Genomic DNA, 25,676 nt, shown 5'->3' on the forward strand with positions numbered 1-25,676 from the left:
ACCTCGTTTTTATGATCGACGCTATCCTGGCCCAAATGACAAGGATCTATGGACTCATTCTGACGAGCAGCCAACACCCGATACCTAGCCCCAAAACTTTTGCATTGGAAAGCCTATTCTGTGACAAGTACTCGAGAAAGCCAAGTCTAAATATCTAATTCCTCGATTCCCCACCTGCATCATGCTGTGCTGGGACAATAAAGTTCTTGACAGTACTGACAGACGCTCGGATCCCGGATCAGGATGCCTGTCACAATCAGCGCCCATCATGGCCCAATGTTGGCACAGTTTTTTTCCAGGACTTTTGTCGGTGCCTGTCGATCCCTTCACTCAGAGAAACCCAGCAACGTAGCATCGTTCAATCGTGGTTAATTGAAGAGCGACTCACCATACAGAGACAAGGACCAAGTTTGCAAATCATCAAGATTTCCGATTCTAAATAACTCGCGCTCATAAATCTTGGCTAGGTCGTCGTTCTCCCACTTGAGACCGCTGAGTGTTTGTGGAACACATCGTAAGGGAATCCCTACCCATGTCAAAGAAGAAGTTTGTTCTACCTTCCACCAACTCAGTATTTAGCTCCAATACCTGCATCTCGCCCGAGGCTCAGCGCAAGCAGACCAAGGAGGCAATGCTCGTCTCAGACTTGGCATCGTTCAAGCGGCAAATCTATGTATCTGTTCGAAATACCAGCAAATTCTGTCGGCATGATCGCAAGCTCAAAAACGACACTGTCAGCATCCGAGTCCTGGCATCAACAAACCAGTCTTTCAATTATCCCAATGTCCTTCGCCTTCACGATACAGTGGCAGTCAAGCTTTCCGCCTCCGTAACCGACAACCGATGGGCTTGCTAAGGATGTACTCGACGGGGAAGGCACAGCCTCGATATCAACAAACAACGTCAAGAATGGCAGTAGCCATACCATCAGCAACCTGAGGCACGCCTAGGAGATTAGCTGACATCCAGATTCCCGATACACGTTACCCCTGCTACATTCGGTAGCGCACGGCTCAATGGATTACAGGCCCAGTCCATCATATTCCAGGAGCCGTCCGGTTCACGGCAATCTTGGTGTGAAGCCGCGTTGATTCCGCTCTTGGCGATCTGAGCAGTCGTCGCATCAAAAAGGGTATCCAAACGATATTAGAAGAGCCGTTCCTCGCTGCTGATGAAACATGACCCGTTCATGCTATGCTTCGCTTGATGCTGCTGGCAAATTGGTCACGCGCGGGGAGATGCATCATGATGATATGAGACGTGGGTATGTGTGGGGAATTCTTTGGTGTGGGTTTGGTACTGAGAACGCGAAGTGGAAGGAAAAGGGGAGTGAGAAGATGATGCCCGTCTCGTTTGTGGTTCTCGTGTACGACCCTAGGAATGCGTGGGTGATGTGAGGGTGGAGAAGCTGGGTGTTCCGGCACTCGGGAGTAAACCTTCGAGCATTGCTTTACAAGGCTAGGCGGGGCTCGAGCTGTCTTTTGCGCTTCTTACTCTGCACCTTTTCATTAAAAAAAGTCCTATTGAGAGTTTACTTGGTCTATAGAAGGCGGTCTAGTAGGACATATGTGCAAATGTCCTGGTGTGGGACATGCCTTGACACCAGTCCGCATGCTGCACATTTGTGGGCTATGAATCATGCGGTCAGACACCCTCACGGCGGCTTGCAGCAGCCCACAGTGCTGCGTAGGATGGGTTGACTATGACCCGACAGGGGTGCTTAATCATCGCCTCCAGCTTGGTGTGGAGGGTGCCATCAGAGTCTATATATATGGTATTGTTCAGCATCACGTCACTTCAAGGAGAAGAGTGACAAAAAATGTCTATGGAAAAAGCGCTACGAGCACAAACTAAGGATATGTAAGGGAGGACGCTTACTTGTTCATCGGCCAATCACCCTAAAACTCCGAAACTCCTGTGAAAGTGTTGTCAGGGTTTTTTTAAAACAAAAAAACCTTTGATTGCTGTCCGTTGGGGCCAAGCCCTATGGTAGACAAAAAAGTATGACGTTTCGTTGAGATATAAGCGTACACGTGTATTGCGTACACCCGGACCAGTGGCCGGGGTTCCTTTCGCGCTCTGCTCGAGTCGTTATCCCCATTTCCTTCGCTTTGAGTATGCGGTCAAGCTCTACTTATAAATGACGACTGCATGACCAGCCGAGGACATTCAATGTTCAACGCGCGCTTCATAGCAATAGGCAACGTCATGAATGGTAGCAGTCATACTATCAGCAGCCTGAGCCACCCCTAGGAGATTAGGTGACATCTCAGTTCCCAATACACATTCCTAGAAAAACATGACTCCTGCTACGTCCGGTGGCCTGAACTCGACAAATGACCGTCATATTCCAGGAGCCGTTCGGTTCGCGACAATCTTGGAGCGAAGCAATGTTGAATCCGCTTTTGACGGGAATCTGAGTAGTCGTCGCGTCAAAAGGGGTGCGTGCAATCAATAGAAAATGTATATGCGACAAAAACATACTTGCTCTCTCCATACCGGGCGCCAATACGATACCTCCTCGGGGAAGGCACATTTGACGCGTTCCCGGGCATGACTCAGCGTCGTTCAGACTGAGGAAGTGATTGAAATCTAACGTAGGTCGATGAGTGGAATCGTGGAACCCTACTACTTAAGATTGAGTATTCAGGAAATCTGGGAGAAGTGGAATAGTACATACCGGTGAGGAGCTGGTGCAATAAGACGTTGTGATAGCCTTCGATCGGTGGGCGGTGTTACGTCCACTGGCACTGTTGCCAACATCGAGCTGTTGCCCCGTTCAAATCAAAACTTTTGGCTGTGTCATGGATCACAATTTCAATTGCAGGCATCCTTGCAATTGCTATTGGTCGACTTCAGATTGGCGGTTAGTGCTGCGTGCGTGATGCTCAGAGCTTGCCAGGGTTGGGATCTCGGGAGTCCGAGCTGGAGTGGCAACACCATCTAATCCGAAATCTTCGGCTGAGTCCGGCCCGACGGTCCGCTCTGCGGTTTTTTGCTCTCTACGCAAACATTCCGAGTCTCTATGTTCAATTCGCCGTGGTCAGACGTGGCCTGGTATGAGCAGACATAACCGCGACGCCGATACACCAATTTTCCTTGACCTGCCCTTAACCTCCCCCGTGGAATCCTAAGTGGCCGATTTGAACCTTGCTCAAATAGTGACTTATGCTACGCATAGCAATATTGAGTAGCAACAAGGTTCTAGAATCTAGCTGTACCAATGAAGGGTAAAATCACCGAGAGCTTATCGGTGCATGAGATTTAGCTTCACCATGGGAAGTAGAGCTGAGTCCTTAGAGGTCAGAGGACTGCACGTTCTATGATTAGCTGCTCACCTTTCCCAACCTTGTACTACCTCTTTGAGGGTAATCCGGGCCGTCATTTCCGCAAAAATGCATATGCACGATATAAGAAGACAATCGAATTGCATATGACGCGGGCTATCATTCTCATCCCGTACCTCCTGCAGACAATGTCCTTCGGAAAGGTTCTTCAGTTAAATACAGGTGCAACCATCCCCGAGATCGGTCTCGGCACCTGGCTCTCTAAACCAAATGAGGTCGAAAGTGCTGTAAGTCACAAGTCATCGTAATGTTCTATCTTGCCTTATCCAATTGGGTTACATAGGTCGAGATTGCTGTCCGCAATGGTTATCGTCACCTTGATCTTGCTATGATCTACCGGAACCAGGACGAGGTCGGACGCGCGCTGAAGAAAGTCATACCATCCGTTGTTACTCGCGAGCAACTTTTTATTACCTCGAAACTCTGGAACTGCTCGCACCAGCAAGGACCAGCCGAGGCAGAGCTTGACGAGACACTAAAGCAGCTTGGACTCACCTACCTCGATCTCTACCGTGTGTTATCACCGAACGTTCCTTCATGTTGATGAACTCATACATGTGTGGCAGTTATACACTGGCCTGTTGCATTTGAGCCTGGAAACGGTCTTTCTCCCCCACATCCGACCAAGGAAGGAGAGGTACTCTTGGACCTTAAGACCTCCCTTGTCGACACCTGGAAAACGATGATCAAGCTGAAGGAAACTGGCAAGGTAAGCCCATAGCATCGATGACGGTCCAGTCATGTGTACCTACTTTCGATAGGTCAAAGCTATTGGCGTTTCCAACTTCACGATCGAGCATATCAAAGGCTTGATTGACGCTACTGGCGTTGTTCCTGTGAGTATAACAAACTGTTTATGTTAGTCGTAATCATTCATGCAACTGAATGTCTATAGACTGTTAACCAGATCGAGGCTCACCCCCTGCTTCCTCAAGATGACCTCGTTGCATACTGCAAGCAGGTAGGCGTCCACATCACCGCTTACAGCCCGCTAGGCAACAACTGTGCGTGTTCTGCTTTCATGTCACGAGAAGGTGCTGACCTGCATATACTTGAACTACAGTCGTTGGCAAGCCTATGCTTACCGAAAACGCTGCAGTGAAGGAAGTCGCCGAGAAACTCAGTGCAACCCCGGCCCAGGTTCTCGTTGCTTGGGGCGCTTACCGGGGCTACTCTGTTATCCCCAAGTCTGTGCAAGAAGGTCAGTGCAGTTCATGCCGTAGATATCAAATGATCTGACACGCTCTTGTAGGCCGAATCATCTCGAACTTCAAGCAGGTTGCGCTCAGCGAGGGAGACTATGAAAAGGTTACAGCGATTGGAGTGGGAAACTTCGAGCGGTATGCTGCTTCTTTCCGTGTTTGTCGTTGTACTCACTTTAACTCACCTTAGCTTCAATATTCCTATTCGCTTCAAACCCAAATGGGACATCAAACTCTTTAATGAGGAACTTGAAAAGACTGCCACGTACCAGGTCAATATTGCATAGGCATTCGACGAGTGTCGGGGAAGGAGAAAGAAAGAAGTCGGTATATTTGTTGCCAAGCATGCCCACTCAACCAATTTCATGAACATCATACGCACAGGAATAGTGAGTCGTGATCCACGGGGCCGAAAGAATCCCGAGCCTGATACGGTTTCAAACCTGCTGTACTTGTAAGTTGCTGTGTGTGAATGGATGGAAACGCGATCATTGTGACTACTGGCGGATATGAATGCGCAGCAGCAGCATAAAATTTTTCAGAATGTGAAATCGCAAAATGTCGGCGCAAATCCAAATGAAGCGGTGACGCCTTTTTACTCTTAACTCATGGCGAAGCGGCTGGCTAGGAACACTTGTATACAAAGTTAACAGAGGAGTAGCAACTAAGATCTGAGATTAGCACTTACCATTGGTCTCTGCTCCTAACTAACTGAGAATAAAAGAGCAAACGGAGTCCCGCGCCACTGTTTAGGATTGGTCGGCATTCAAATAAGCTCCAGCTAGCTTCACAATAGATGCGGAAGTGACAACCTGAAAATGAGTTCAACGTTTGGTGTAACATAACGTCAACATTAAGGGCAACCAACTATTCTAAAGTGGGTTTACTGGCCCACCTATAATATGATGCAGTTTTTTGCCTAGATCCGGGCTGTTGCCGCGGCGCAACTTCAATGGGGATCCAAGTCTAGAGGGTCGTATAAATAATATTAGAGACTGGCTGCTGGGAGGAAAGCAACGGTGCCTGAAGTCGGCTGAGCTCTGCGGGGAAGTTTCCAGATAATGAAATCAGTTCATTCCATATATACATACTCAAGTCGCAGGCTCCCTTCCCAGCATTTTAGGTTCAACTTTCAATCCGACTCCTTCAAATCGCACTCTTGCCATCATCGAGTGCTCTCTTCCTTGGTCCGTTTCGTTCAGTCATGAGTAGTGGTTCGCCTACCGCCTATCTTGTATGGTCTATACTAGCATGCTTGGTGAGCGCATGGTGCACTTCTCCAAATAGAGCACGCTTCTCATGCCATGGGGACCATGCGTAGTTCTTTTGTTTCCTCATATTTCATCTCTGGAAATATGATAGATTCCAATGTCTCAAGTGGGGCGAGGCTGGGAGACAGCCTGGCGCATTCAAACGGTTTATGTCGGTGCGTACCACGTGTCAAATCAAAACATTTTATTCGGACATTTCTGACGTCGTCTAAACACTGGCAGTACACCTACATAGCAACATTGACTCTCCTAGTTATCTTCAGCGTAGCATACACGTTCATAAAGTTCAAAGAAGGTCGTTGGCATTTTGCTTGCACAACGAATATTCCTCACCTTTATTGTCTAGGCTTTCTCATCACCCCAGAGGGATTAGTAAGTACGCAATATATGTCATTTTTCCCGAGCTCATTCCAGAATCCACAGTCTATCCAAAACCTATCGAGTTATATACAACTAGTCACAAAAAGTGGATATTGCCTCTTCTGTTTCTGTTCAGCGCAGCATGGGCTTGTGAGCTGTGAGCGCTTTTCTTGCTGAAGCTATCGCGCTACTCATGTGATTGTGGCATATAGCGTCACACACTGGGAAGGTAGGCTGTGGTCGAATCTGTACCCCGAGATGTCATGTTCAATTCCATTGCTCCTTAGAATTGACATTCTGGCTCTTCATCCTCCATCAAGGCCCTAAGACACGGCTTTGGTTTGAAAGCTGGGAGTTCCGAGTTTGGCTACTTGGTATTGTCTATCTACATTTACAACGGACTTCTTTCCCTGACGAGTCGCTTTTTCTCCACAGGCACAGTTGTAGCGGGGCTAGGGATGCCCTTGACTACTCTTATTTCCCGTCGACAGCTTGATACGGTAGAGATCTCTCACAGCTGGCCCGAAGTGATCCTGATAGGCCCTTCTTACAGTGCCAGGCTTGGATTTTTCTGGTCGGGTCGTCCGCATCGACGATAACTACCCTTTTATTCCTGTATGTTCTTGCAAGGTTTCCAGGGTTCATTCGTCGAGTGAAAGCGGATGGAGGGGAGCCAAACATTGTCTTACGCCTCGTAATGTTTTATCAGTTGAACGTAAGTGCTCAATTTGTGTCTTGTCACAGTGACCCCTCGTAACATTCGCCATGTCAAGTTTGCACGAGTTCTGTTTAGGTTCTTGTTTACTATTCCGCTGTTCATTTTGGCACTGGATGGTGTACAAGGAAGTCACTCGATTAACCAAAATCCGTGAGTGGAAGTTCTGTTTATCTACGTAGGTTGAATCTCACTATCTTCGAAGTTTTTGGTCAGGTGTGTGAAGGTAGCTATGCGTGAGATGTTGTACTCAATCCGCTATCAGATTTTTTGATTATGCTGGGCGGAATCGGCTGCTTTGTCTCTTCGTTCATAACCCTTTTGGTGAGTTTCTTCTGGATAATGCATCCTCCCTACTCATATTTAGCTAGATATTCTTTCCCCGATCGCTCACTCAAGAGCTTGGTTATACGACTGCCCTCATACCGTCATCCTTAGTCGACAAACCACAGATAACGGCTTCAATTGACATCAATTGTGGCGCAGACAACCAGCACATCTCTTCGCCCATGCATACTCCCAAGGCCTTTGTACACGCCCCTTCTACACACTCGTCTCACCCTTCTCACAGCGAGGACACGACGCCCGAATACGAATTCGAAGACCCTGCGAACGACACCCGTTACCATTCTCATTCCCATGACGGACATATGCGAATAAGACAGACATGGGAGCAAACGCAGGATATAGAGGCGCCGTCTGCAGACGGACAGTACATGTTCGACAGACACTCCAGGTGCCTGGTGAGGCCACACTCCGATGGTGTCGCGATTGGTTTGCACCCTTATGTACGTGAATGTTCTTTTTTTTCAATTGAAGTTTCTTATGCTGTCATAGGTTCGAACATTCCGATCTCCGATTGGTGGGCTATACCCTGATTGTCATTCATCGTGCCTTACTCATCTCTCACACTAGATATTTGTGACCTCGAAGATGATGGCCACTCACCAGCGCGATAAAGGGCAAAAACCTCAAATCCAAAACTTATGATGAGTCATCCCATGCTCTGGGCTCGGCGTCCTATGAATTTACGGTATATGCCGTTGCTTATTTTTGTTCAGATCAAACCGTTGACCATCTTCCACAGCTTTCATCTATTGCCACTTCCCACATCCACTGCCACTTACCATATGCCATCTAACGACTTAATGATACCTTACTTACCACTGCTACCATTCAACCTATACCCCACCTATACCCTTGACAGTTATTTTTTGGGGTGAAATACACAACCATGTAGGCATATCTTGTTGTACAATAAGTAGAATTAGGCGCTCGGGATCAGCGCGAATCGGAGGGGCGATTTTGTTACTTTATTTCGAGTGTGATATATTACACACTGCCAACGCAAGACCGTGTCATGATCATTTATCCAGTGAGCTTCTGTTGAAGAAGCTTCAGGCTCCATTCTGATGTACTCATCTCTGGCCTGGGAACCCGCTGTAATGGTTCGACAAGTTGTTCCTTGGCCTTCTCATGCATCCTTGTGGCCCAAGAATCCACTGGCGTTGGCTCGTCAGGCTTCTTCCAAATGTCCTCGATGGCCGCTCGTAGCTCAGACTGCAGGTAATCAAACTCCACTTGTAGAGAAACACCCTCTTTTCGGTGAGCTTGGGAAAGCTGGAGGAGATGTGGTAGCAGTTTTTTGATTTCCCCTGTAATCAAAGGGTCGTCAGCCGCGGTAAATATAACATGAAAGCCCTTGAACCTTGAGTAGTGGCACATCTTTCTACCAGCTTCGTAACCGACTTGAGTATATACTCCTCTTCGTCGACAGTTCCCTTTCTCCCAGAGCCTAGCTTACGCTCCATTTTGCGCTTTGTCTTGGAACTTCGCCTAGAAATGATCATTAAATAATATTAATGAAGGACCAAAATGGCCGGAAAACTCACTTTGAAGCTTTCGAAGTAGCTGAGGGCGCCACTGTATACCGCGTAAAAGCAGTGGGCGCCATAGATACATCCGTCATGACGTCGACATTATGAAGGGTCGGATCATCAAAATGATAGAAGGCATCTACTCGCATTGTTATCTCAAAAGAAGCGGACGCGTTAAGGATTCGGTACGCACCTGGTTCTTCGACCTTCTTGATTCTGAGCTCTGTCAATCGAGCTACTTGTTTACAAAGTTGTTCCCGCATCTCATTAATATCATCACCAATCTGTGCGCGACAATCCAAGGCACACGGAAGAAGCAGTTGATCTATGAGTTCGGGTTTGGCATGTAAGGTGATCTTGCATGAATGTATCAGCCAAGACATCTGTTGCGATTGTCCGAAATTACACGTACTATCCTCCGCTGCTTCTGCGAATTCATTGCCCTGAGCAAGCAAATGCGTTGCCTGCCGGATGTCCTTGGCGTAATCAAGGAGTACCCGTGCTGACTCACTGAAGCGCTTCTTTGACAAGAGCTCATCTACTCTTTCAGTCAGTTTGGAACACGATCACCGGAGAACCAGTCAGCGTACCAGCAATGCGGTATGCAATTTCCGTGATTTCATCGCAACCAAGTTGCTCTTTCAGACAGAGCTCAAAGAGTTCCTGCCATTGTAGTGCCCTTTCATAAGATATCATAGCACGTCTTGCATCCGATGCTTCCACGAAAACTGATATGGAAACTCGATGACAACTTCTGTAATTTTCCGCATTGACGCACCTGTAGCTGCTTGATGATATTCGTGCCGATCAAAGAGCCAGGCGCCATAGATACCCAGGACATCCTGGGGGTCCAGTCAATGTAAGTTTAGGATATTCAAGAAATGCAAAGCTCAGCTACCATATACTTGTCTGTGCCTTGCCAAATTACCAGGGCCTCATCGTGTAATTGATGTGTGTCTAAGTAATCCAGAGCTTCCTGGAAGTACTCAGGACCTGGATCGACGTGTAAGTATTTAAGTCAAGTCAAGATCCGTCAATACACCATACCAGCGAGACTCAAACTGCGGAGAGCCTTCGCGCGCCTCTTGAGGTGATCATCGATTTTAAAGTGCTGGTAATACTTGGGCAATGCCCTGAGCTCGCGAAGGAACGGGAGATACTCTCTCGGATCCTGAAAAGAGATGAACTACACTGTAAAAGTTATCAAAATAAGAAGTACCTTTTGCGCGTGTTGTGCGACCATGAGGACAAGAGAGAAGTCATACATGCCTAGAGCTGTATCAAATAGTCGATCTGCATCAACAAGGAAAATGATGTATTTGACGGCCTCTTCGACCAGGCTTGGGTTAACGCCTGGATGAAACTAGGTGAATTTGATATCTCTGTAATACCACCGACAATTCATACCTCGCAAGCGGAGCAACAGCGCTAGGCCAGCTTCATGGTCTGGTGGTGACTTGACAACGTACGCAGTAAGGATGGAGTTGACATATTTCGTCAAATCCCTGTCCTCTAAATCTTGGCGCACGGAGTCGCAAACACTGGCGACAACCTCTGCAGGGAGTTGACTTCGCCTAAAAACTAGTCAGACAAATGTTGGAGCAGTTCCTGGGTTGCGTTGCATTACCCTACACTTGTCAAAAACAAATTTATGTAGTCAACGTCTTCAATTTGCTCCACAAACGCTGGAATACCAGCCATGAAGACCTCTTGGTTATGCTCGACGATGATGCTGAAGTCAATGCGATGTTTACGGCAAGACATGAAAGCCTTTCGCCACAGTCCACTGGGATAAAATGTGAGTGATCGATGTGCGGGGGTCAATGACGAAATACGCACGCGTCTAGATCGCTTTTGACGACCTCCATTACCATAGGTCGCGGATTAATCGTCTCGAGATTCCCTCGTGGCATTTGAAGTACTAAGCTCATTGTACTTGGCACCGCAGTGACGATTCTTGAGCCTCTTTCAACCCGTCGTTTTTGCCAAGCTTGCGACGCGAGCTCGCCTGTTTTATTTTCGTCGCCAGTCAACGAAAGCATACCGTTTTCCTGACCTGATGTCAGGATTGCAACCACACTCTCTAGAGGTGCGAACTGCACGTCATGTGAGGTAGTGGTGAAGATCACGAATCCGGAGGCAACAGTGAAAGAGTTCACATTGCTGGCCAGCGATGTCGATTCTGCATTCGGAATTGCAATGTAGGCCTTGCCTCCTGTAGACAGACCCACGAAAAGTTGAGCGTCGACGCGTTGGGAGGATGGACAGTACTCTGTGAAAGAGCAAATTTGTGAATACGATTCTTCTTCCCTATGCACTAGAAGGCCGTAATCAGCCATCAAGTCTATTCACGTCTTAGGGCAAGGACATTGCACACCTTGGAATATTGAGCCATCGGGTGCCTGCCAAGTAAGATGTCTAGGAACTTCATGCGGAACAAGACGTCCATTTTTTTGCTGTAGCGATATTGTAGTTGATCTTGTCGCCGAAATTGACTTCAACGGTAAAATGACATGCTCAAAGTCATGAATTACGATTCGGTCGTTCCCACTGACGTCAGACCCAAGTATCGCAGCTGAGATAGTCTTATGTTTGTCGTCATCATTCTCAGAAGAGATAAGAACTTGACGACAATGGCAGAGCTCCCGCGGCAAATTGGCTGACCAGATAAGAATTGGGTTCATAGCCGCTCCCCCGCCCGGCGTGATTCGTGTTTGCAACGCCCACATCATTACGTGTCCTTCTTGCCATACTGCAGCGAGAAGGTCGTGTGATTGTGAGAGTGATATGTGAGGTGGTACCTGGGACAGGAACAGGCCACCGCATAATGCATCGGTTGGAGTATTTACTAGCAGCTGATGCGATGACATAGGCGGAGGTATATTTTGCGTACGGAATGGCGTAAGTAAAATTTTCTCTGTGAACAACTCGATAAATGAAGGGGCAAGGAACGTAGATTTGAAAACTTACGGCCATCAACGACCCCGACACAGCCAGTATCATTGGCTCCAGAGCATGTCTCCCATGCATAATCATGCTGTATGATTTGCACTGCCAATTTTTTCAGCACGGCACGATACGAAAATATCTGGAAAATACGTACGCGGCGATGTCAAAAGAAGTCGCATGCTCACTTCAGGATGCCAAGTGATAGACGTAAAGTGGGTCGATAATGGTGCCGAGATCTCTTGCTTGAGATACCTGTGAATATGATGGTAAGAAAAGGTTTCATGAAGGGGAAATTAACTTCACCAGTGATAGTTTCCGGTGGTCCACAATTGCACAACATCGGCATGTTCCCGTTCAATGTGGACGGCAAGCACATTTGAGTCTGATGACCATGCAAGATGTTTGATACGGGAGTCTCGATCGTCCCCTCGTAAATTAAATCCCCCATGTGGCAATCCATTACGCTCAAAGAAAACGACGCCATGTTTTCCGGTTCGCTGCGTGTCTGATGGTCCTGCGCGAATCTCTTTTTGCGTAGATGCAATAAGATTGCCACTTGGTCTCCAGGATAGGGTCGATTCCAGACCTGCAACTATCTCTGCAGTAGACTGAAGTCGGGCTTCGTTTGAATACACTCGTAAAACTCGTCCTTTGCCAGACTGAGGAATTTGCCAGGCTAGAGAAGACACCACAAAATAAGCTCCATCGCCACGCCAACTGACCCGAGGGAGACCATCATCGCTAGGATCTGCTTGTATTTGAGTCGGAGACTGTGGCGAGGGTTTGAGATGTGCTCTTCCTATCGAGCCATGGAATTGCGTTTCCTTTGCACCCCAACCAACATTTATTGGAGCATCTGCGAATGCATATATAATCAGAAACACCACAACCCACAAGGTACGGCGTACCTTCGCCAAAATCTTCAGTATGCAAGGGTGCCTCAGATAAGACATCGAATGTGGAGGTCATAAGAATAAGATTTTCGTCGCCTTAACCATAACATCAGCAACGGTAAATTCAGGTAGCCGCTGGAACTAGGAAGCGCACCAGTAATCATCACAAGAAGTGTGTCATCGGGACTCCATTCAACAGACAATATACCTGAATCAACACTTCCTACAATATCTGGACCGCTCTGCATCGATCAACACAGCTTAAAAAAAATCGTGTGTATGCGCCTCACAATAAGTTCCCCAGATTCATCCAATTGCCAGGTAACTGTATCCCCACTCCTTGTCACCAAAATGAGCTGTGAAGTTTCGCCTATAACTCGGAAAGACAGAACTTTCGGATTGATGAAACTAAAGGAGCCACACAAAATAGGCGCATTCCATTCGCAGGGATCGACAGGAGTTCTCCATATGCGCACTCCGAACTGCGCATCCTCCGATGCGGCAAAAATCAATCCTCTGTCAACGTCAAAGGCAGCGGCGACGATAGATTCCTGGATACAGTTACTAGAGGCAGAGTCAGAGACCTGCTCGTTGTAGGCCGGTTCTAAAGTTGAAACTTTGATGGCAGATGGCACGAGATTTCGCATCGTGGATGATCAGTTTTGAGAGATGATTCGAATGAAGCTAGAACTTCGGAACGATGGTAACCCTAACCCTAAACTCGTTCTTCTGACCATCAACCTCCATCGACCACCTTCTGACCACTCCATCGCGATGGCACCCCAAGCTGCTCGGGATGACAGCAAACCCACGGTCAGTTCTTCACCTCACTCCGGTCCCAAACGGACCAAGAAAAAGCGTCACCATAATCAAAATGCAGAAGAGTCCCTTCCCGGTGTTCAGAAAATCAAATCTTCACTCCGCCAGACACGGCGGCTTTTGGCAAAGGAAAATCTTGCAGCCGATGTTCGCGTGGAGACTGAGCGAAGGCTGAAAGCGCTTGAGGCAGACCTTACTCGTGCTGAAACGGCAAGGAAAGAGCGAACGTATGCTATGAAGTATCACAAAGTCAAATTCTTTGGTGAGTTCAGATGATATGCTACTCTGTCAGCAGCTATATCAGCGAAGAGCGCCAGAAAGTGGTCCGTAGGATCAAGCAAATCAAACGCGATCTTACTTCGGCACAAGGAAAGGAGAGAGAAAAGTTAGAAGGCGGACTCGAAGGTCTAAGGGTGGACCTCAACTATATTCTGGTACGGGTCTTGAATCTCATGGAACGAGTTTTCTGAAACGACGATACTACAGCACTACCCGAAGACCAAAAAGTACATATCACTTTTTCCTCCAGAAAAACGCCACATTGATACCGTCTCGACAACTTCTGACGACAATGACCAACGCATTACGGTCCGTGACCTCATTCGAGACCAGATGCGGCGTGGCGAAATTAGCAAACAACCCGAAAATGAGCTCGAAAGTGGCAACCGACAACCAGTTGTGTATACTGGGCCAGATCATTCCCACAGAAACGAAGAAGGATCTCATGGAAAAAACGATCAAACTAGCTCGGCAGCACATCGTACTACTACCGAAGGGGATGATTTCTTTGGTGAGGACGGTGATACAGAGGCCTCCGGTACGTCGGAAATAGAAGTCGAGTAGCGGAGTGTTGTTTCACTTGTTATGTATGCAAATTCTAGCCTTACAGAGTAACATCTCGACCAGTTATCCGGAATAGAATGATTCAATAATTGCCTCTAAAGTACTACAATGCATATGATCTATGTGAGACTGCCACAAGTATGATATTACAACATATCGATCAAAGACGTCGTGTTTTATACATCGACAGAAAGCTTATCCATAATCGCAGACAACATCGGATTTCCACCCAATCTCGCAATTTCTGCTCTACCCTGTCGTTCCAACTTTCTGAGCACAGCCAGAGTGTAGTCAAACGACTTCGTAGTGTCCCTGAGGTAGTTGATGGTGTGGTGCTTAAGGGTAGGGGTCTTGGGACGCTTTTGCAAGACATCTGGTAATACAATTGAATGAGATGGATCTAGAGGACAGGATTGAAGAACCCACTCATGATCTGGCGGTTATCGGGCTGTTCCAGAATACCGTGAACTATGGGGAAGGAGAATTTTCCTTCCGACAAATCTTCCGCGAAGCCCTTGTTGTCCGTGTACTATAAACAGCGGATTCAAATTGTCTCATCCTGTCTCAGAATACATAAGAGGCTAACCTGGCTGCTCTGGAGATTCATGTAATCATCACGTATCTGGAAATGAACCCCAATGAGGTCCGTCAAAGGGATGTAGTCACTAGTTGGAATTTCAGTCAAATTTCAGTCAGTTCGGGAAATATCAACGGGCTCCATGCGAGACTTACACATTCGTGTTTGTCGTGGCACATGCCATCATAAGTTTGACAGCAATCCTGAGGAGACCACCCGTTTCTAGCAAAAAGTTCTTGACAAAAAGGAATCTGAAACAACGCCGATAACCTACTAGCTTTCACCATATCCACATATTCATCTTCTGTGGGACAGCGCAGGGTGTCACGCCAGAGAATGTCCATGCCCTGCCCACGGTGGAGTGACATGAGCTCACCTATACGGATTGCGACATTAATATTGTTGCAATAATGATAACGAACAACTCACCAGTCACCACGATGTCCAGGTCATGATTAGGAATGATGCGGTCAGGGAAATCAGCCTTCTCAGCAGCCGGACTGTCATCGCCGAGCCCACTGTCTGAACTCGAGCTCGAGATGGTAGCACGACGCTGAACAGTCGGCCTCAGAGCAGACAGCTCTTGGTAGGCCAAGAAGTAGACGTAATTGGCAGTATTGATGGTCTGAGGAACACCATATATTTTGTGGGCGACTGGAAGAAATCATCTTCAATAATGCCTTTCAGGGGTAACGGTGACACAAGACCAACCTGGGATTCCACGTCTCAGCTGAGAGTCATCTTCGATGTCATCAATCCTGTAAACCTAAGGGTTAGTCGGCACTAAAAAGTGTCCAACAACGTGTAGAGACATACAAGAGGACTGCCATTGTGGAGAAGACCAACTACGCGGTTAATGACCGCAAGCTTATCCTTGGGAACATTGAGCCAGAGGTTGAAACTTTCGACAAGCTTTCCCCGGATTTCTTTGCCCGGGTTAGCAGTGATGTAGTTGTATGGTTCAAGCAATGACTAGCGTAGCGAAGTTGAGCTGTGCATCCTCGGGGTCAAAGGCGCCACTCACAGATTCCTGAGCTTCAGTCCATGAGCTGGACGATGTTCCGTGGAGAGTTGAGAGAAAGTTATCGTATTTATCGACGTTAGCCATAACTACCAACTATTGAGATGGGTTTTATTTGGGGCGATGTGAACCACGACTCATTTTATACCAAAAGATTTGAACAGGGCAGGATATTCGGAGGCGACAAATCTAGCGAAAGAAGCCGAAGGACCTCAACCTAAAATAGTAATAGTAGCCAATTTAAGTCCTGCCGAATAGGACCAGCCCTGGTTAACGTACGTTCCCTGTACCGCCTTTTAGTAGTACTAATAGTAGTACTAGTAGGGCCAAGCGGAGATGAGAATCATGAGATGCGAAGTAATCTAAAGTAACGCTGCAGCGTGAGATTATTAGGAACGTTGTGATTCTTATACAGCTGAAAATTAAAGATAAGCTTGCCCAGCCTGTCTGCCAGATCAAAAATGCGCACTGCGCGCTGCATGAATCCAGGGGAACAGCTTGAGAAGGCATTAATGAACGTTACTCCAATGGCGTAATGACGGCTATGGCATCGCAAGATGAAAATTTGCGATACAAATCGGACCATGTCGGGCCAGCAACTGGTTACACCGAGCGCTTTGACTAAAGGAAGAGCTTGACGAGATGTGCCGGCCACGGTGCTCTCACATATGATTACGGTCCATATCATTCAGATTCAGCGAACGCATTTGTAAGTATATGCAAAAATCTGTCTTCAACTCGAACGATTTGGATTTATCTCGCGAACAACTGAGGCGAGCTGAGGAAGCGAGCAACGATAAGCTGGTTTAGAGTGTGGGAGGTTCTTGTATGTCAAAGGAAAGCAGCACAAACAGTAATATTACACACGAGCTCGGAGGAGAGGTGGAAGCGAATTTGTAAACAACTTGAAATGAACGCGAAGAAAGGATGGCAGTATATAACAGTACAAAAGTTGAGCCTGATATATTGATACAACGAAAGAAACCCCAAAAGTTACCCCACATCGATGTCCCTGCTCAGCAAACCTCTTAAAATTCCCAATAAGCTTAATCCCCAAGCCCTACAGGCACATCAGGGCGAAGATTGTGAGTGTCAAAGACCGCTGATTGCCAGCACAGCTCCTCATAGCTTTGGACCGGTGAAAGAACCAGGTCTGGGTCAACATCTTCTAACCAAGCAGAGTTATAATCGTGAGTACCCGGGATGATCCGGCGCAACTCCTCGTGGAAAAAGTCAAGCAAAAGCTCTTGTTGCGCCATAGCTTGCCGAACGTCTGGCGAACATGCGCAAGAGTAGGAATCTGGGAGAGGCGAAGATGAAATTGGACTGCTGGACCCAGGTAAACGGTACCAAGGACTGTCCCAAGCAATGTTAATGTATTGCGCCGCGGCTTCGTCATCAGGGACGGTAAAGCTCGCAGTGGTGTCATCACTGTTGTCCGAAAGAGACTTCATATGGTGGGCTAGCCAAGGACTTATATCAAAAGTCACCAGACCATCCAGACCATCGCAGGATCCGTATTCGTCATCCTGGAGATCACAAGGACCGCAATCGCCACAGGAATTAAATGGATGCGCAAAGATGCTGTCAGGTGACGAGGGCACTTTGGAGTCAGTATCAGGCTTCTCCCCCTAACAAGTTTGGTTTACGATAAGTCAGGTAGCAACTTCATTTCATTCGAGCACTGACCGAATTGACTGCTGTGATCCAATATTGGATGTTCTTCATATCTTCATACATTGGTTTCGATAGCGATTCTGACCTGTCCTGAAGTGATATGTGCGAAATCAAATGAGGGTGTGAGGAATCAAATTGACCAGCAACTCCAGGTCGAAAACTAGGTGAGGAATGAGACGGCATGTGTAAAGTACAGTGTTAGGCGGAGCACAGCTGCGCGGGCATGAGTAACAGATTGCGACTCTTCAGGAGCTTTTTATGCCATCGTGGCCACCGCTGATTATAAGCATACCTGACGTCCACAATAACGAGTACCCGTTATGGGAGCGCGTTTCAGAGAACACGTTGTGCACGTGACAATGTGACAGATGGGTCAACATTGTGCAACTTCAAGACAATAGGTGTGGGGCCGGCAGCCCGTGAGTAGAATAGCCCAAAGCTAAACAGAGTTTGCTGGACGCGCTGCATAACACTAGCCGCCAGAACTTATTGTCTCGCAGTGATAAGGAATGGATCCAGGATCAGATACTTCTTCAAGATTGTATCCGGACATAAACAAGTATCGGTCGAGCATGGAAGCAGGTGGATGAACTCACCACAATAAAAAAAAGTGGTCAACTTGCGTCAATCTTTATTCAATTATGGTCTAAATCACGATTACGTGCGCACAGTCATGACGACCACTCTTGCTGCCATCGTTTAAGGCGAAGTCTCCCAAGAATGATATCGTGCCTTCCTTCAGCCATCTTTACGACCTCGCCAATCGCGTTCGAACACTGCTCGTCAAATAACCTCATTTTCCTATTTCTCCTGAGTATGTGATCGGGTCTGCTACCGGGTGTTGGAAGAGAATAAGGCTGGTACTGGGCAGAAGTCCGAGGGAGTTGCGGTTTCCAGAAAGGCTTGTGGGAATAATACAACTTTTCGACCCACAAAACATGGTTTTGTCTTAGCCATTTCAGATTGCGAGTGATTTTATGGGCGAGTCCTCGTGTTACTGCCGCGGTCGCGAGTAGCGAAAGTGTACGATCCACTGAGAATTTCGGCACACCATTCAGAACTCGACATAATTAGAGATGACGCAAAGAATTAGATGAACTCACCTCGTCTGTGCCATGTATATAGCCACTGGACAATATTTGTCCGCTCAGATGAACAAACGTCGTGGTGCTGAAACCTGTGGATTTTGAATGCGGCCTCGTCGAAGACAGGTCTCCACAGCCGACGAACCTGTATTTTCGACGGAGAATGGTGCAACACTACCGCGGAATTAGCTCGAAGAAAGAGCCGATACAAGCTTCTGAATTCGGCTGGAAGACTGGCGTTAATATTTCTGACAGTCCTGGTTGGCACATTACTCTCAGCCTTGGAGAATTGGCTGAAACGGTACTTACATTCTGACGGCAAAGAGAGACGAGGCATCAAATTATGTAATATTATCAGACTCGAAGTGATTGCTTGATTGATTGTACTAGATGTCCACTAGAGTCCGCGCGTTTTTGGCGTAACGTCTATTGCTCCATAACGCACAAATATAAAAATTTAATTATTTGACAGTTCGTTAGCCTGACATCGAAGGTACAACACCTGCTAGTTATTTTGTTCGAAATTCGACAGTTGAGTCCGGCGGAGAGTTACCGCACAGAAAAGTGCATTTTCCCTAGAGTTCGCGCACTTTGTCACATTATGTCACACGTCTGCCGCGATGCCTTTTCACACTCCGCAATGCACCGTTCGTACAGTAGTCGTGCGCTGCGCACTTACTTAGAGGCAATGAAACAATCTGTATGAAGCAGCGAAAGTGTGCAATCAATATTATTGAACTGGTTTATGTGACCGTAAAATATAAAGTATATATCTTGACTAGACTTCGAGTAACTAATGTGAATAATAAGGTGAACTCGGGTGAGTGTGTGCAGGCATATGATAATTGTGATGGGGAATGGTATGATAGTGTGTATTGCTAGGTCCATGATATAAATTATGCTGGGGAGAGAATGGGTGATGCTGAGGAAGTAAAGTATGTGCAACTTGAATGCCAGAGTAAACAGTCGAGGGGGGATCAGACATTGACAGCGCGGGAACGTAATGCGGAGAATTGGACGAGGATGACACTGGTAAGTCCGTCGAACGTTGCGAATCGTTGAGTCGACGACGGATTGCAGGCCGCTCGACTTGAAGTCACTCTGCCGGTGCAGTGTTTTCATCAACCACAGTTGTATGCGTGCGTTTCTGCCCACGAGGGAGACGGCCATAAAGGCCGGTGAATTTCGGATCGTCCTTCAGCTGTGGTTGCCCGTCAAGCTGCGCTTGAATCAAGGAGACACGTTCAGGATTGTTTCGAGCGCCATCAAGAGAAATTCCCAGAGCTTGTGCGAGTTCGAGAAGATCAGCTTTTGATTTGCTGCCGAGACGCGCTGCTGTTTGGACTTGACCGTTGGGGTGGGCTCAGACTTCAATTTGGCATTGGTGTTTTTGTGCCGCATTTCGGCATGGCGGAGTTTCGACTTACACAGTCTTGATGTAACGCTTTGGATAGATTGTCACGTCTGGGGCATATTTCTTTTATTGTAGATGATCCTGACAAGCATGTGGCCCCGGAGAAATTTGTTTTAGTATTCTCTCATTGTGTACAATCACCATACCATATTCCAGAATTTTATGTGGTGATTTGATCTTGAGAGCGAGCCTTGTATGCACGAAACTAGCCTCCAGTACCAATAAGTTGGCCATGGGACGAGATCTACTTCAATTTTCTTCAAAAAAAATATATGGCACTATGTATTATGTTGGGGGGAACCTAAATACAATATACATAAGGATTCCATGCAGAATTGTGTGCGCTAGAGTCAATGCACGGACTCTTGGGACACACGGACTTGTGGGACCATCTAGTAGTCAGTCTTACCAACTCTTACGTGCCTTGTCAATCACGAAGCGTATGAGACCGCCCACACCAGACCCTGTGACACTCTTACTTCGAGAGCACACTGCCCTGCAAACTCTAAGTATTTGAAGTACTCCCAGATTCTATCCAGCTTGCATTATGCACAAGAAAGCTGGTGCCAGTGGCGAAACCAATCAGATCATTTGGCAAACCAGTGATGGAGACATTGCCTGCAGAGATCCTATGGCAGATTTTCACCTTCGTATATTGCGAGGGTATAGTCTCTCGATGAATATGACATCGCTTGCGGCATAACTGCACATATACATACAATCTAACTCCTGCCCATGGTCCAATTGTGGAGCTCCGCAGGCATGATTATGCTTCCTGAGCCCCGCAAGTTGAGAGCTTCAGTCTTTCATAGTTTGCAGGTGATAAAGAGCATCAAGTCCGATTCCGTCCTGCCGGGCACCCAATCGGTAATCCGGTGATTGCAAGAAAGGCTTCGATGATACGTCGGTAACACATCGGTTGGCACAGAGAAATTGTTGAATCTCCATCCCACTCATCTATGGTGGATCTTTGGTGACGGTTCGATTTGTCATCATGCTGCATACAATTTTCATAGTCCGCTGTTCATATTGTTGTATATCCAGAGTATTAATTGCAATCTGTCACAGTCAAGTGATGCACAAACATACCGCAACTGTAGTCCCGATCGACTGATTGCACTTCCTTAACTTGGCTGCCAGTGGATCCTCATTGATGCATCTGTGGTGCGTGGTTCACGGAACATACTATGGAGTTGAGGTGAGTGCATTGCCTGCCAAAGGGACACTGGTCTTGGCTGAGGACTCATCCAAACCCTCGGACAGAGTCTTGCGTGCTTTCAAATGGTGGATAAAACTCTTCTCTTATCATATTCAAGTTGCTTTCATGCTTCAGACAGATGCTGAATACACTTGGACACAATGGTCAAGTTCCTGCTCGTGAGTAGCATGTACATATGTGCTAGTACTTCATGTGAAACTGATATCTCTCATTCAACAGCTCCTGATGCCCTCATCAGACCGATAATTGAGGATTTTGTTGCAAAAGGGTACAATAACCCCGAGATTGTAACTCGGCTTCGTAGGTATTATGATACTGATGCATATAATGTTTTGTGAGTTGTTTATTTTCTTCCAGTCGAAAGCACACCTTACATATCTTCCCCGTTTATAGGATCGACCTCCTGAAAAAGCGGCACTCTCAGTGGGGACTGAAATCTGCGCATGGACAAGCCCACACCATTACAAGCATAGGTCCGGCTATTGAGTGTGTACAAGCACGCTTCCCAAAGCAAGGTTCACATGACATGAGACAGACTCTCATACATGAAGAGAAGATCATTGTTTTGAGGTGCGCTGTCTTTTTGGTCATATTTCTGCATTATGATGTGGAAGTTTTGCCAACAGAAAGTTAATTCTTTGCTACATGAATCTTTATCATCCAGAAGATATTCAAGCTTGCAAGAGTCAGCACCTGAAGAGAAGTATATACTGGACGGCGGGTGTCAATGATATTTGGGTATTTGATCAGCATGACAAGTGGCGATGCTTTCAGCTATATCTTCATGTCGCAATTGAGCCGTTTTTGGGATGTGTACTCTGGCTCAAGATTTGGTGGACCAATCATAACCCCCGCCTTATTTGTGGGTGGTATTGTGATACTGTAGAAACTCTTGGCGGTGAGCATGGCCCTCTCATTGTGTATATGACTTGTAAACTGTGACCTGGTTTCTCTAGCTATGCCCCTCGTAACGCAGAGCGACCCTGGAAGCGAAAACAACGGCATTGCCAATGGTCACACCTTACTTCGTCACATGCAAGATCCAACACTGGCCCGTACATTGCAGCACAAATTCAAGGGTCAACATTGCAACATCAAGCCCAAGATATTTTGGAGTAAGCTCCAACGACGCTGGACCCCAGGATTTGAAGATATTCTTGATTGTGGTATTAATAATGGAATCTATAATCCTGATGATGCCTTGGAAAGGTAGCAGTACCCCATTGACTACTTCTCTTCTCGCTGAGTGCTGAACACATCTGAAAGGCTTGTTTTTCATTATGTCTTCATTCTGTGGCTACAGCACGAACTTGACCTCTTTGCTGAAAAGTTTAATAATGTCAAACCTCGTCACAATATTCACAAGATCCTCCCACATGGCCGCCCAAATGACATCTTCTATCATGCTGAAGATTTTGAGTCTTGTGACTTCTCGGTGAGTATTGGCTATTGTGGATCTCGTCAATTTGTAATACTCAAAGACATCATCCTTCTACTAGGTGAAAGTTGACCGCACTATGCTTGATGCTGTACGACAGACATATGCTGTCCCTGACCATCCTGTCTTTTGTTTGGTACCGCACGACTTTTCTCAGCAGGCTTCTGCTTTCATGGCGGAGCTGGGCACACGTCCAGTGACTCAGGACAATGTCTGGAACATCTATGCTGATCTACTGATGTGTTTCCATTTGATCGAGGAGGAGGAACAGATTCGCGAGCTTCTCACTGCGCAACCTCCACTTCCTTGTGATGGAGATAAGATGCTTGGGAGCGAGGACTTGCCTATTGTAGATTTGCCACCATTTGTTGAAGGCAGTGGCCCTGGTGGCAAGAATAACTCAGATGCTGAGGAGGAGCAGTCAGATGATGCATCGTCTGATTTCTATGAGTTTGACTGGACGGACGATGAACCTTGATATAATTTTGTATGTTACTATGACTATATGTGTATAAATTATCATAGCCAGTGGTTGCAAATACTATTTGTGTCATGAAGGACTTTTCACCGTGACTTTGAACACCGTGATTGATGATTGACTCCGGATCCAATGATTTGACGTGCACTTCAATGGAACATTGCAATGCTTCAATTCATTGGCTGATCTGCAAATGCCAACCAGCAGTATATAGAGCCAGAAAAATGATGTTCCATCATCCCCGAGTCCAAGGCTCTGCTGCTCCAAAGTCTTTTCCACTGCTCCAAAGTCTTTTCTGCTGCTCCAAAGTCTTAACATGGACTTCACTCCAGTCAATGAATATGGTCCAAGGTTGTGTCAACGTTGTAATGTCTAATTTGACTGTGTCAGTGACTTTTGAATATATTCGCAGGCAAGGATGGTTCAGGTTGAGCATGCTGTCCTCCCTGTGCAAAACATTATATTGATCGCAAAGCTGCGGAGCTGGCGCAAAACAATGCTGTGCATGGTATGGGTAATAACCAGCACTCAGGCATAGGTAAGAATTTCAACTTCACTTCCTAGTATTGGCAGCCCTTATCAGCTTCACCATTTATCTCAGATTTTACAAGCATGGGAGCATCGAGGGAGGCCCTTGTTAAAGCTACATCAGCAGCACAACGGGGCAGGTGAGTAGCATTGATAGTCTCTGTTTGTTAAATCCACACTGACATGATTGCAGAATGATTGTTCCCAAGCCAGCACTTCAGTTCTGGGTCACCACAGATGCCTGGCAATCCAGGACAAATGCTTCCACCTCCTGCTCCAGTTTCATCCTGTAAGTGTACTTATGACTCCAAATTGATTGTTGCATTTCTGACGCGTACCAAGATAACTCACTATGTCATTCAAATGGCTATACAGCCAACCATCAATTCCACCACCAATACCGTAGCAAGATGCTTCGTGCAGCATCATCCAGTCGTGTTCAAATTGTCACAATCCGAGCTGCCCTTCATCACTTAAAGCCAGAAGGCAAGTCAGGCACTTTGCTCGTTGGGGTAGGTCTTAGCTTGTAATATGACGCACTTGTTGCTTTTACTGATTCAACATGAAGAACATCGAACGAGACATGCGTGTATCGTTGTCTACCACACAAACAGAACTTCGCTTGGATATAATCCGGCATCTCCAGTCACCATGGACAGAATGGTCATGCAAACATTCTCTCACCCTTGAGAGTCTCGAGATGCATAAATCACCCATGATGCTTCTCTTTGACCCGAGGCAGCCATTGTATGATCCTGACGCAGTGGTACTTCATGATTTCTTCCTTTGCTCTACAACCAAAGATTTGGTCCCAAAATTCTATGCCAGCACAAAGGTTGCTATTCTTCTCATTATGACACACGCACAGTATGAAAGTGTCCAACTCTGGAGGGAGCAAATTGATGAGTTGGTGGGTCTTCGTCATTAATACTTACGTCTTGCTAAATGCAGTGATTTTAGCACTGTGATGATGCCACTGAGATGAAGGACGTACAGACAAATTTGCACACATCACCACCTGTCTATGCAACTGATGAGGCAAGCAACACTACGCACTCTGAGTTACCAGTCCGTCCATTCCTACTATGATGTTGCATCAAATTAACTAACAAGGATTGAAGAGTCGACACCCGAAGAAGCCACGCAGCCCCAGTCACACTACCAGTAGCCCGACTAGCAGCCGAGCCCACAAACGTGTTAAGGAGGTATGTTCACTGTACTCCTGCATTGAACATGTATTTATATTGTTAATTTGAAAAGAATGATCATAATACTACTTACCAAACGCAGGGCATTGAGACTAACGACTCGGAGCAGGATTCCAGAACAGTCTACCACCTCTCAATCTCTGTTGTCGATGTCGATGTCGATGTCGGCAGTAGAGACACATCTCCCCAGTCGCATCAGTAGCCTGTTACCTGCAACTCCACGGCTTTTCCTACCCAGTCAACAACAACTCGAGGCTGCCATGAAAGCTCAGGGAAGCATCCGAAAACAAGCTTCAGCCGTTTGTACGGTTTTGCAGCATTTCAACGTGGTATTTCACTAATACATGATTTATTCATATTCAGGCAAGTACAACTCGAACACGTTCCGAGTGTACCAAATTCGCTCGCTCCGTCAAGTTTCAAGACATCATCACAACTCCACTCAACGTCACGTCCTCCCCTTTCGACCTTGTCTCAATCTCCATAGACTCCGATGCAAAGTCAATGATAGGTACTGCCGGAAGCTTCAAAACATGCCATCCGGCTCTTTTGCATACTACTTCATTGAGCGCTACACCTGGGCCATCAACTTCGCAATCTTCCATTTTCACAGCAACGCACGTCGTAGCCAAGCGTGTCTTTTTCCGAAAACGTGACGGGAACTCCAAGCGTCAAAGGTTTTCCAAAGAAGATGAACTTGGGAGGACGCTCGATGAGGCCAACTGCCTATACTGGGCTACCTGTTTGATGTCTCT

At 46.8% G+C, this 25,676-nt stretch overlaps 12 protein-coding genes across 12 annotated transcripts; 7 read left to right on the forward strand and 5 right to left on the reverse strand.

The window, feature by feature from the left end:
* Positions 1 to 532: 532 nt before the first annotated feature.
* BJ212DRAFT_1489170 (uncharacterized protein) lies at positions 533 to 856 on the forward strand (the record flags this gene model as incomplete). Its single annotated transcript, XM_041341403.1, has 1 exon — positions 533 to 856. One exon carries the CDS (start codon positions 533 to 535, stop codon positions 854 to 856), a length of 324 nt encoding a protein of 107 aa, XP_041185404.1.
* Positions 857 to 3,475: 2,619 nt separating this feature from the next.
* On the forward strand, positions 3,476 to 4,836 carry BJ212DRAFT_1290125 (Aldo/keto reductase; the record flags this gene model as incomplete). Its single annotated transcript, XM_041332081.1, has 8 exons — positions 3,476 to 3,574; positions 3,631 to 3,859; positions 3,914 to 4,056; positions 4,109 to 4,183; positions 4,243 to 4,351; positions 4,411 to 4,548; positions 4,600 to 4,687; positions 4,740 to 4,836. 8 exons carry the CDS (start codon positions 3,476 to 3,478, stop codon positions 4,834 to 4,836), a joined length of 978 nt encoding a protein of 325 aa, XP_041185405.1.
* A 917-nt stretch (positions 4,837 to 5,753) lies between these two features.
* On the forward strand, positions 5,754 to 8,063 carry BJ212DRAFT_1516404 (uncharacterized protein; the record flags this gene model as incomplete). The annotated part of the gene is made up of 12 exons (XM_041341678.1): positions 5,754 to 5,807; positions 5,871 to 5,975; positions 6,043 to 6,118; positions 6,167 to 6,196; positions 6,244 to 6,337; positions 6,393 to 6,409; positions 6,468 to 6,554; positions 6,616 to 6,680; positions 6,734 to 6,895; positions 6,954 to 7,026; positions 7,137 to 7,219; positions 7,267 to 8,063. The coding sequence occupies 12 exons, from the start codon at positions 5,754 to 5,756 to the stop codon at positions 7,771 to 7,773; spliced, it is 1,353 nt and encodes a 450-aa protein (XP_041185406.1). The 3' UTR covers positions 7,774 to 8,063.
* Positions 8,064 to 8,263: 200 nt separating this feature from the next.
* BJ212DRAFT_1450555 (pol II transcription elongation factor) lies at positions 8,264 to 13,261 on the reverse strand (the record flags this gene model as incomplete). Its single annotated transcript, XM_041338813.1, has 20 exons — positions 8,264 to 8,550; positions 8,604 to 8,731; positions 8,788 to 8,911; positions 8,966 to 9,097; positions 9,185 to 9,310; positions 9,363 to 9,500; positions 9,551 to 9,614; positions 9,671 to 9,765; positions 9,820 to 9,943; positions 9,992 to 10,125; positions 10,180 to 10,346; positions 10,400 to 10,558; positions 10,612 to 11,089; positions 11,150 to 11,689; positions 11,743 to 11,823; positions 11,876 to 11,973; positions 12,025 to 12,577; positions 12,630 to 12,710; positions 12,769 to 12,856; positions 12,905 to 13,261. 20 exons carry the CDS (start codon positions 13,259 to 13,261, stop codon positions 8,264 to 8,266), a joined length of 3,954 nt encoding a protein of 1,317 aa, XP_041185407.1.
* A 154-nt stretch (positions 13,262 to 13,415) lies between these two features.
* Positions 13,416 to 14,102, forward strand: BJ212DRAFT_1250675 (uncharacterized protein; the record flags this gene model as incomplete). Its single annotated transcript, XM_041329710.1, has 3 exons — positions 13,416 to 13,695; positions 13,743 to 13,867; positions 13,920 to 14,102. Coding segments are annotated over 3 exons (588 nt in total), but the record flags the coding sequence as incomplete, so codon positions are not given.
* A 256-nt stretch (positions 14,103 to 14,358) lies between these two features.
* On the reverse strand, positions 14,359 to 15,976 carry BJ212DRAFT_410729 (isoprenoid synthase domain-containing protein). Its single transcript, XM_041343135.1, has 9 exons — positions 15,878 to 15,976; positions 15,670 to 15,825; positions 15,565 to 15,611; positions 15,283 to 15,507; positions 15,128 to 15,229; positions 15,009 to 15,075; positions 14,863 to 14,941; positions 14,703 to 14,805; positions 14,359 to 14,649 (listed from the first exon to the last, which is right to left on the reverse strand). Exons 2-9 carry the CDS (start codon positions 15,681 to 15,683, stop codon positions 14,453 to 14,455), a joined length of 834 nt encoding a protein of 277 aa, XP_041185409.1. The 5' UTR covers positions 15,684 to 15,825; positions 15,878 to 15,976; the 3' UTR covers positions 14,359 to 14,452.
* A 570-nt stretch (positions 15,977 to 16,546) lies between these two features.
* Positions 16,547 to 17,800, reverse strand: BJ212DRAFT_1407309 (uncharacterized protein). Its single transcript, XM_041337433.1, has one exon. The coding sequence runs from the start codon at positions 17,326 to 17,328 to the stop codon at positions 16,921 to 16,923; it is 408 nt and encodes a 135-aa protein (XP_041185410.1). The 5' UTR covers positions 17,329 to 17,800; the 3' UTR covers positions 16,547 to 16,920.
* Positions 17,801 to 19,012, reverse strand: BJ212DRAFT_1471725 (uncharacterized protein). The gene is made up of 3 exons (XM_041339015.1): positions 18,946 to 19,012; positions 18,655 to 18,893; positions 17,801 to 18,584 (listed from the first exon to the last, which is right to left on the reverse strand). Coding segments are annotated over exons 1-3 (603 nt in total). The 5' UTR covers positions 18,948 to 19,012; the 3' UTR covers positions 17,801 to 18,222.
* A 342-nt stretch (positions 19,013 to 19,354) lies between these two features.
* BJ212DRAFT_1407313 (uncharacterized protein) lies at positions 19,355 to 20,021 on the reverse strand. The gene has a single exon (XM_041337434.1). The coding sequence runs from the start codon at positions 19,619 to 19,621 to the stop codon at positions 19,430 to 19,432; it is 192 nt and encodes a 63-aa protein (XP_041185412.1). The 5' UTR covers positions 19,622 to 20,021; the 3' UTR covers positions 19,355 to 19,429.
* Positions 20,022 to 21,237: 1,216 nt separating this feature from the next.
* On the forward strand, positions 21,238 to 23,275 carry BJ212DRAFT_1592075 (uncharacterized protein; the record flags this gene model as incomplete). The annotated part of the gene is made up of 8 exons (XM_041342523.1): positions 21,238 to 21,248; positions 21,384 to 21,427; positions 21,489 to 21,603; positions 21,663 to 21,839; positions 21,896 to 22,167; positions 22,226 to 22,478; positions 22,536 to 22,704; positions 22,769 to 23,275. The coding sequence occupies 8 exons, from the start codon at positions 21,238 to 21,240 to the stop codon at positions 23,183 to 23,185; spliced, it is 1,458 nt and encodes a 485-aa protein (XP_041185413.1). The 3' UTR covers positions 23,186 to 23,275.
* Positions 23,276 to 23,806: 531 nt separating this feature from the next.
* Positions 23,807 to 24,878, forward strand: BJ212DRAFT_410898 (uncharacterized protein). Its single transcript, XM_041343136.1, has 5 exons — positions 23,807 to 23,853; positions 23,907 to 24,002; positions 24,056 to 24,225; positions 24,282 to 24,781; positions 24,835 to 24,878. The coding sequence occupies exons 2-4, from the start codon at positions 23,951 to 23,953 to the stop codon at positions 24,639 to 24,641; spliced, it is 582 nt and encodes a 193-aa protein (XP_041185414.1). The 5' UTR covers positions 23,807 to 23,853; positions 23,907 to 23,950; the 3' UTR covers positions 24,642 to 24,781; positions 24,835 to 24,878.
* Positions 24,879 to 25,398: 520 nt separating this feature from the next.
* On the forward strand, positions 25,399 to 25,671 carry BJ212DRAFT_1220003 (uncharacterized protein; the record flags this gene model as incomplete). Its single annotated transcript, XM_041329362.1, has 1 exon — positions 25,399 to 25,671. A coding segment is annotated over one exon (273 nt), but the record flags the coding sequence as incomplete, so codon positions are not given.
* Between the last annotated feature and the right edge of the window lie 5 nt (positions 25,672 to 25,676).

Source organism: Suillus subaureus (assembly GCF_016647635.1).
Source record: "Suillus subaureus strain MN1 chromosome Unknown BJ212scaffold_238, whole genome shotgun sequence".
Lineage (NCBI taxonomy): Eukaryota > Fungi > Basidiomycota > Agaricomycetes > Boletales > Suillaceae > Suillus > Suillus subaureus.

Coding starts and splice junctions, on each gene's coding strand:
- BJ212DRAFT_410729 (XM_041343135.1), bottom strand. Junction 15,230..15,282: donor CCTGGACATCGTGGTGACTG/GTGAGTTGTTCG, acceptor CAATCCGTATAG/GTGAGCTCATGTCACTCCAC. Junction 15,076..15,127: donor TGTGGATATGGTGAAAGCTA/GTAGGTTATCGG, acceptor ACTTTTTGCTAG/AAACGGGTGGTCTCCTCAGG.
- BJ212DRAFT_1407309 (XM_041337433.1), bottom strand. CDS start 17,328: ATGAAGTCTCTTTCGGACAACAGTGATGACACCACTGCGAGCTTTACC.
- BJ212DRAFT_1471725 (XM_041339015.1), bottom strand. Junction 18,585..18,654: donor ATATACATGGCACAGACGAG/GTGAGTTCATCT, acceptor CGAAATTCTCAG/TGGATCGTACACTTTCGCTA.
- BJ212DRAFT_1407313 (XM_041337434.1), bottom strand. CDS start 19,621: ATGTCTGATCCCCCCTCGACTGTTTACTCTGGCATTCAAGTTGCACAT.
- BJ212DRAFT_410898 (XM_041343136.1), top strand. CDS start 23,951: ATGCCTGGCAATCCAGGACAAATGCTTCCACCTCCTGCTCCAGTTTCA. Junction 24,003..24,055: donor TCCTGCTCCAGTTTCATCCT/GTAAGTGTACTT, acceptor ACGCGTACCAAG/ATAACTCACTATGTCATTCA. Junction 24,226..24,281: donor CAGGCACTTTGCTCGTTGGG/GTAGGTCTTAGC, acceptor TTCAACATGAAG/AACATCGAACGAGACATGCG.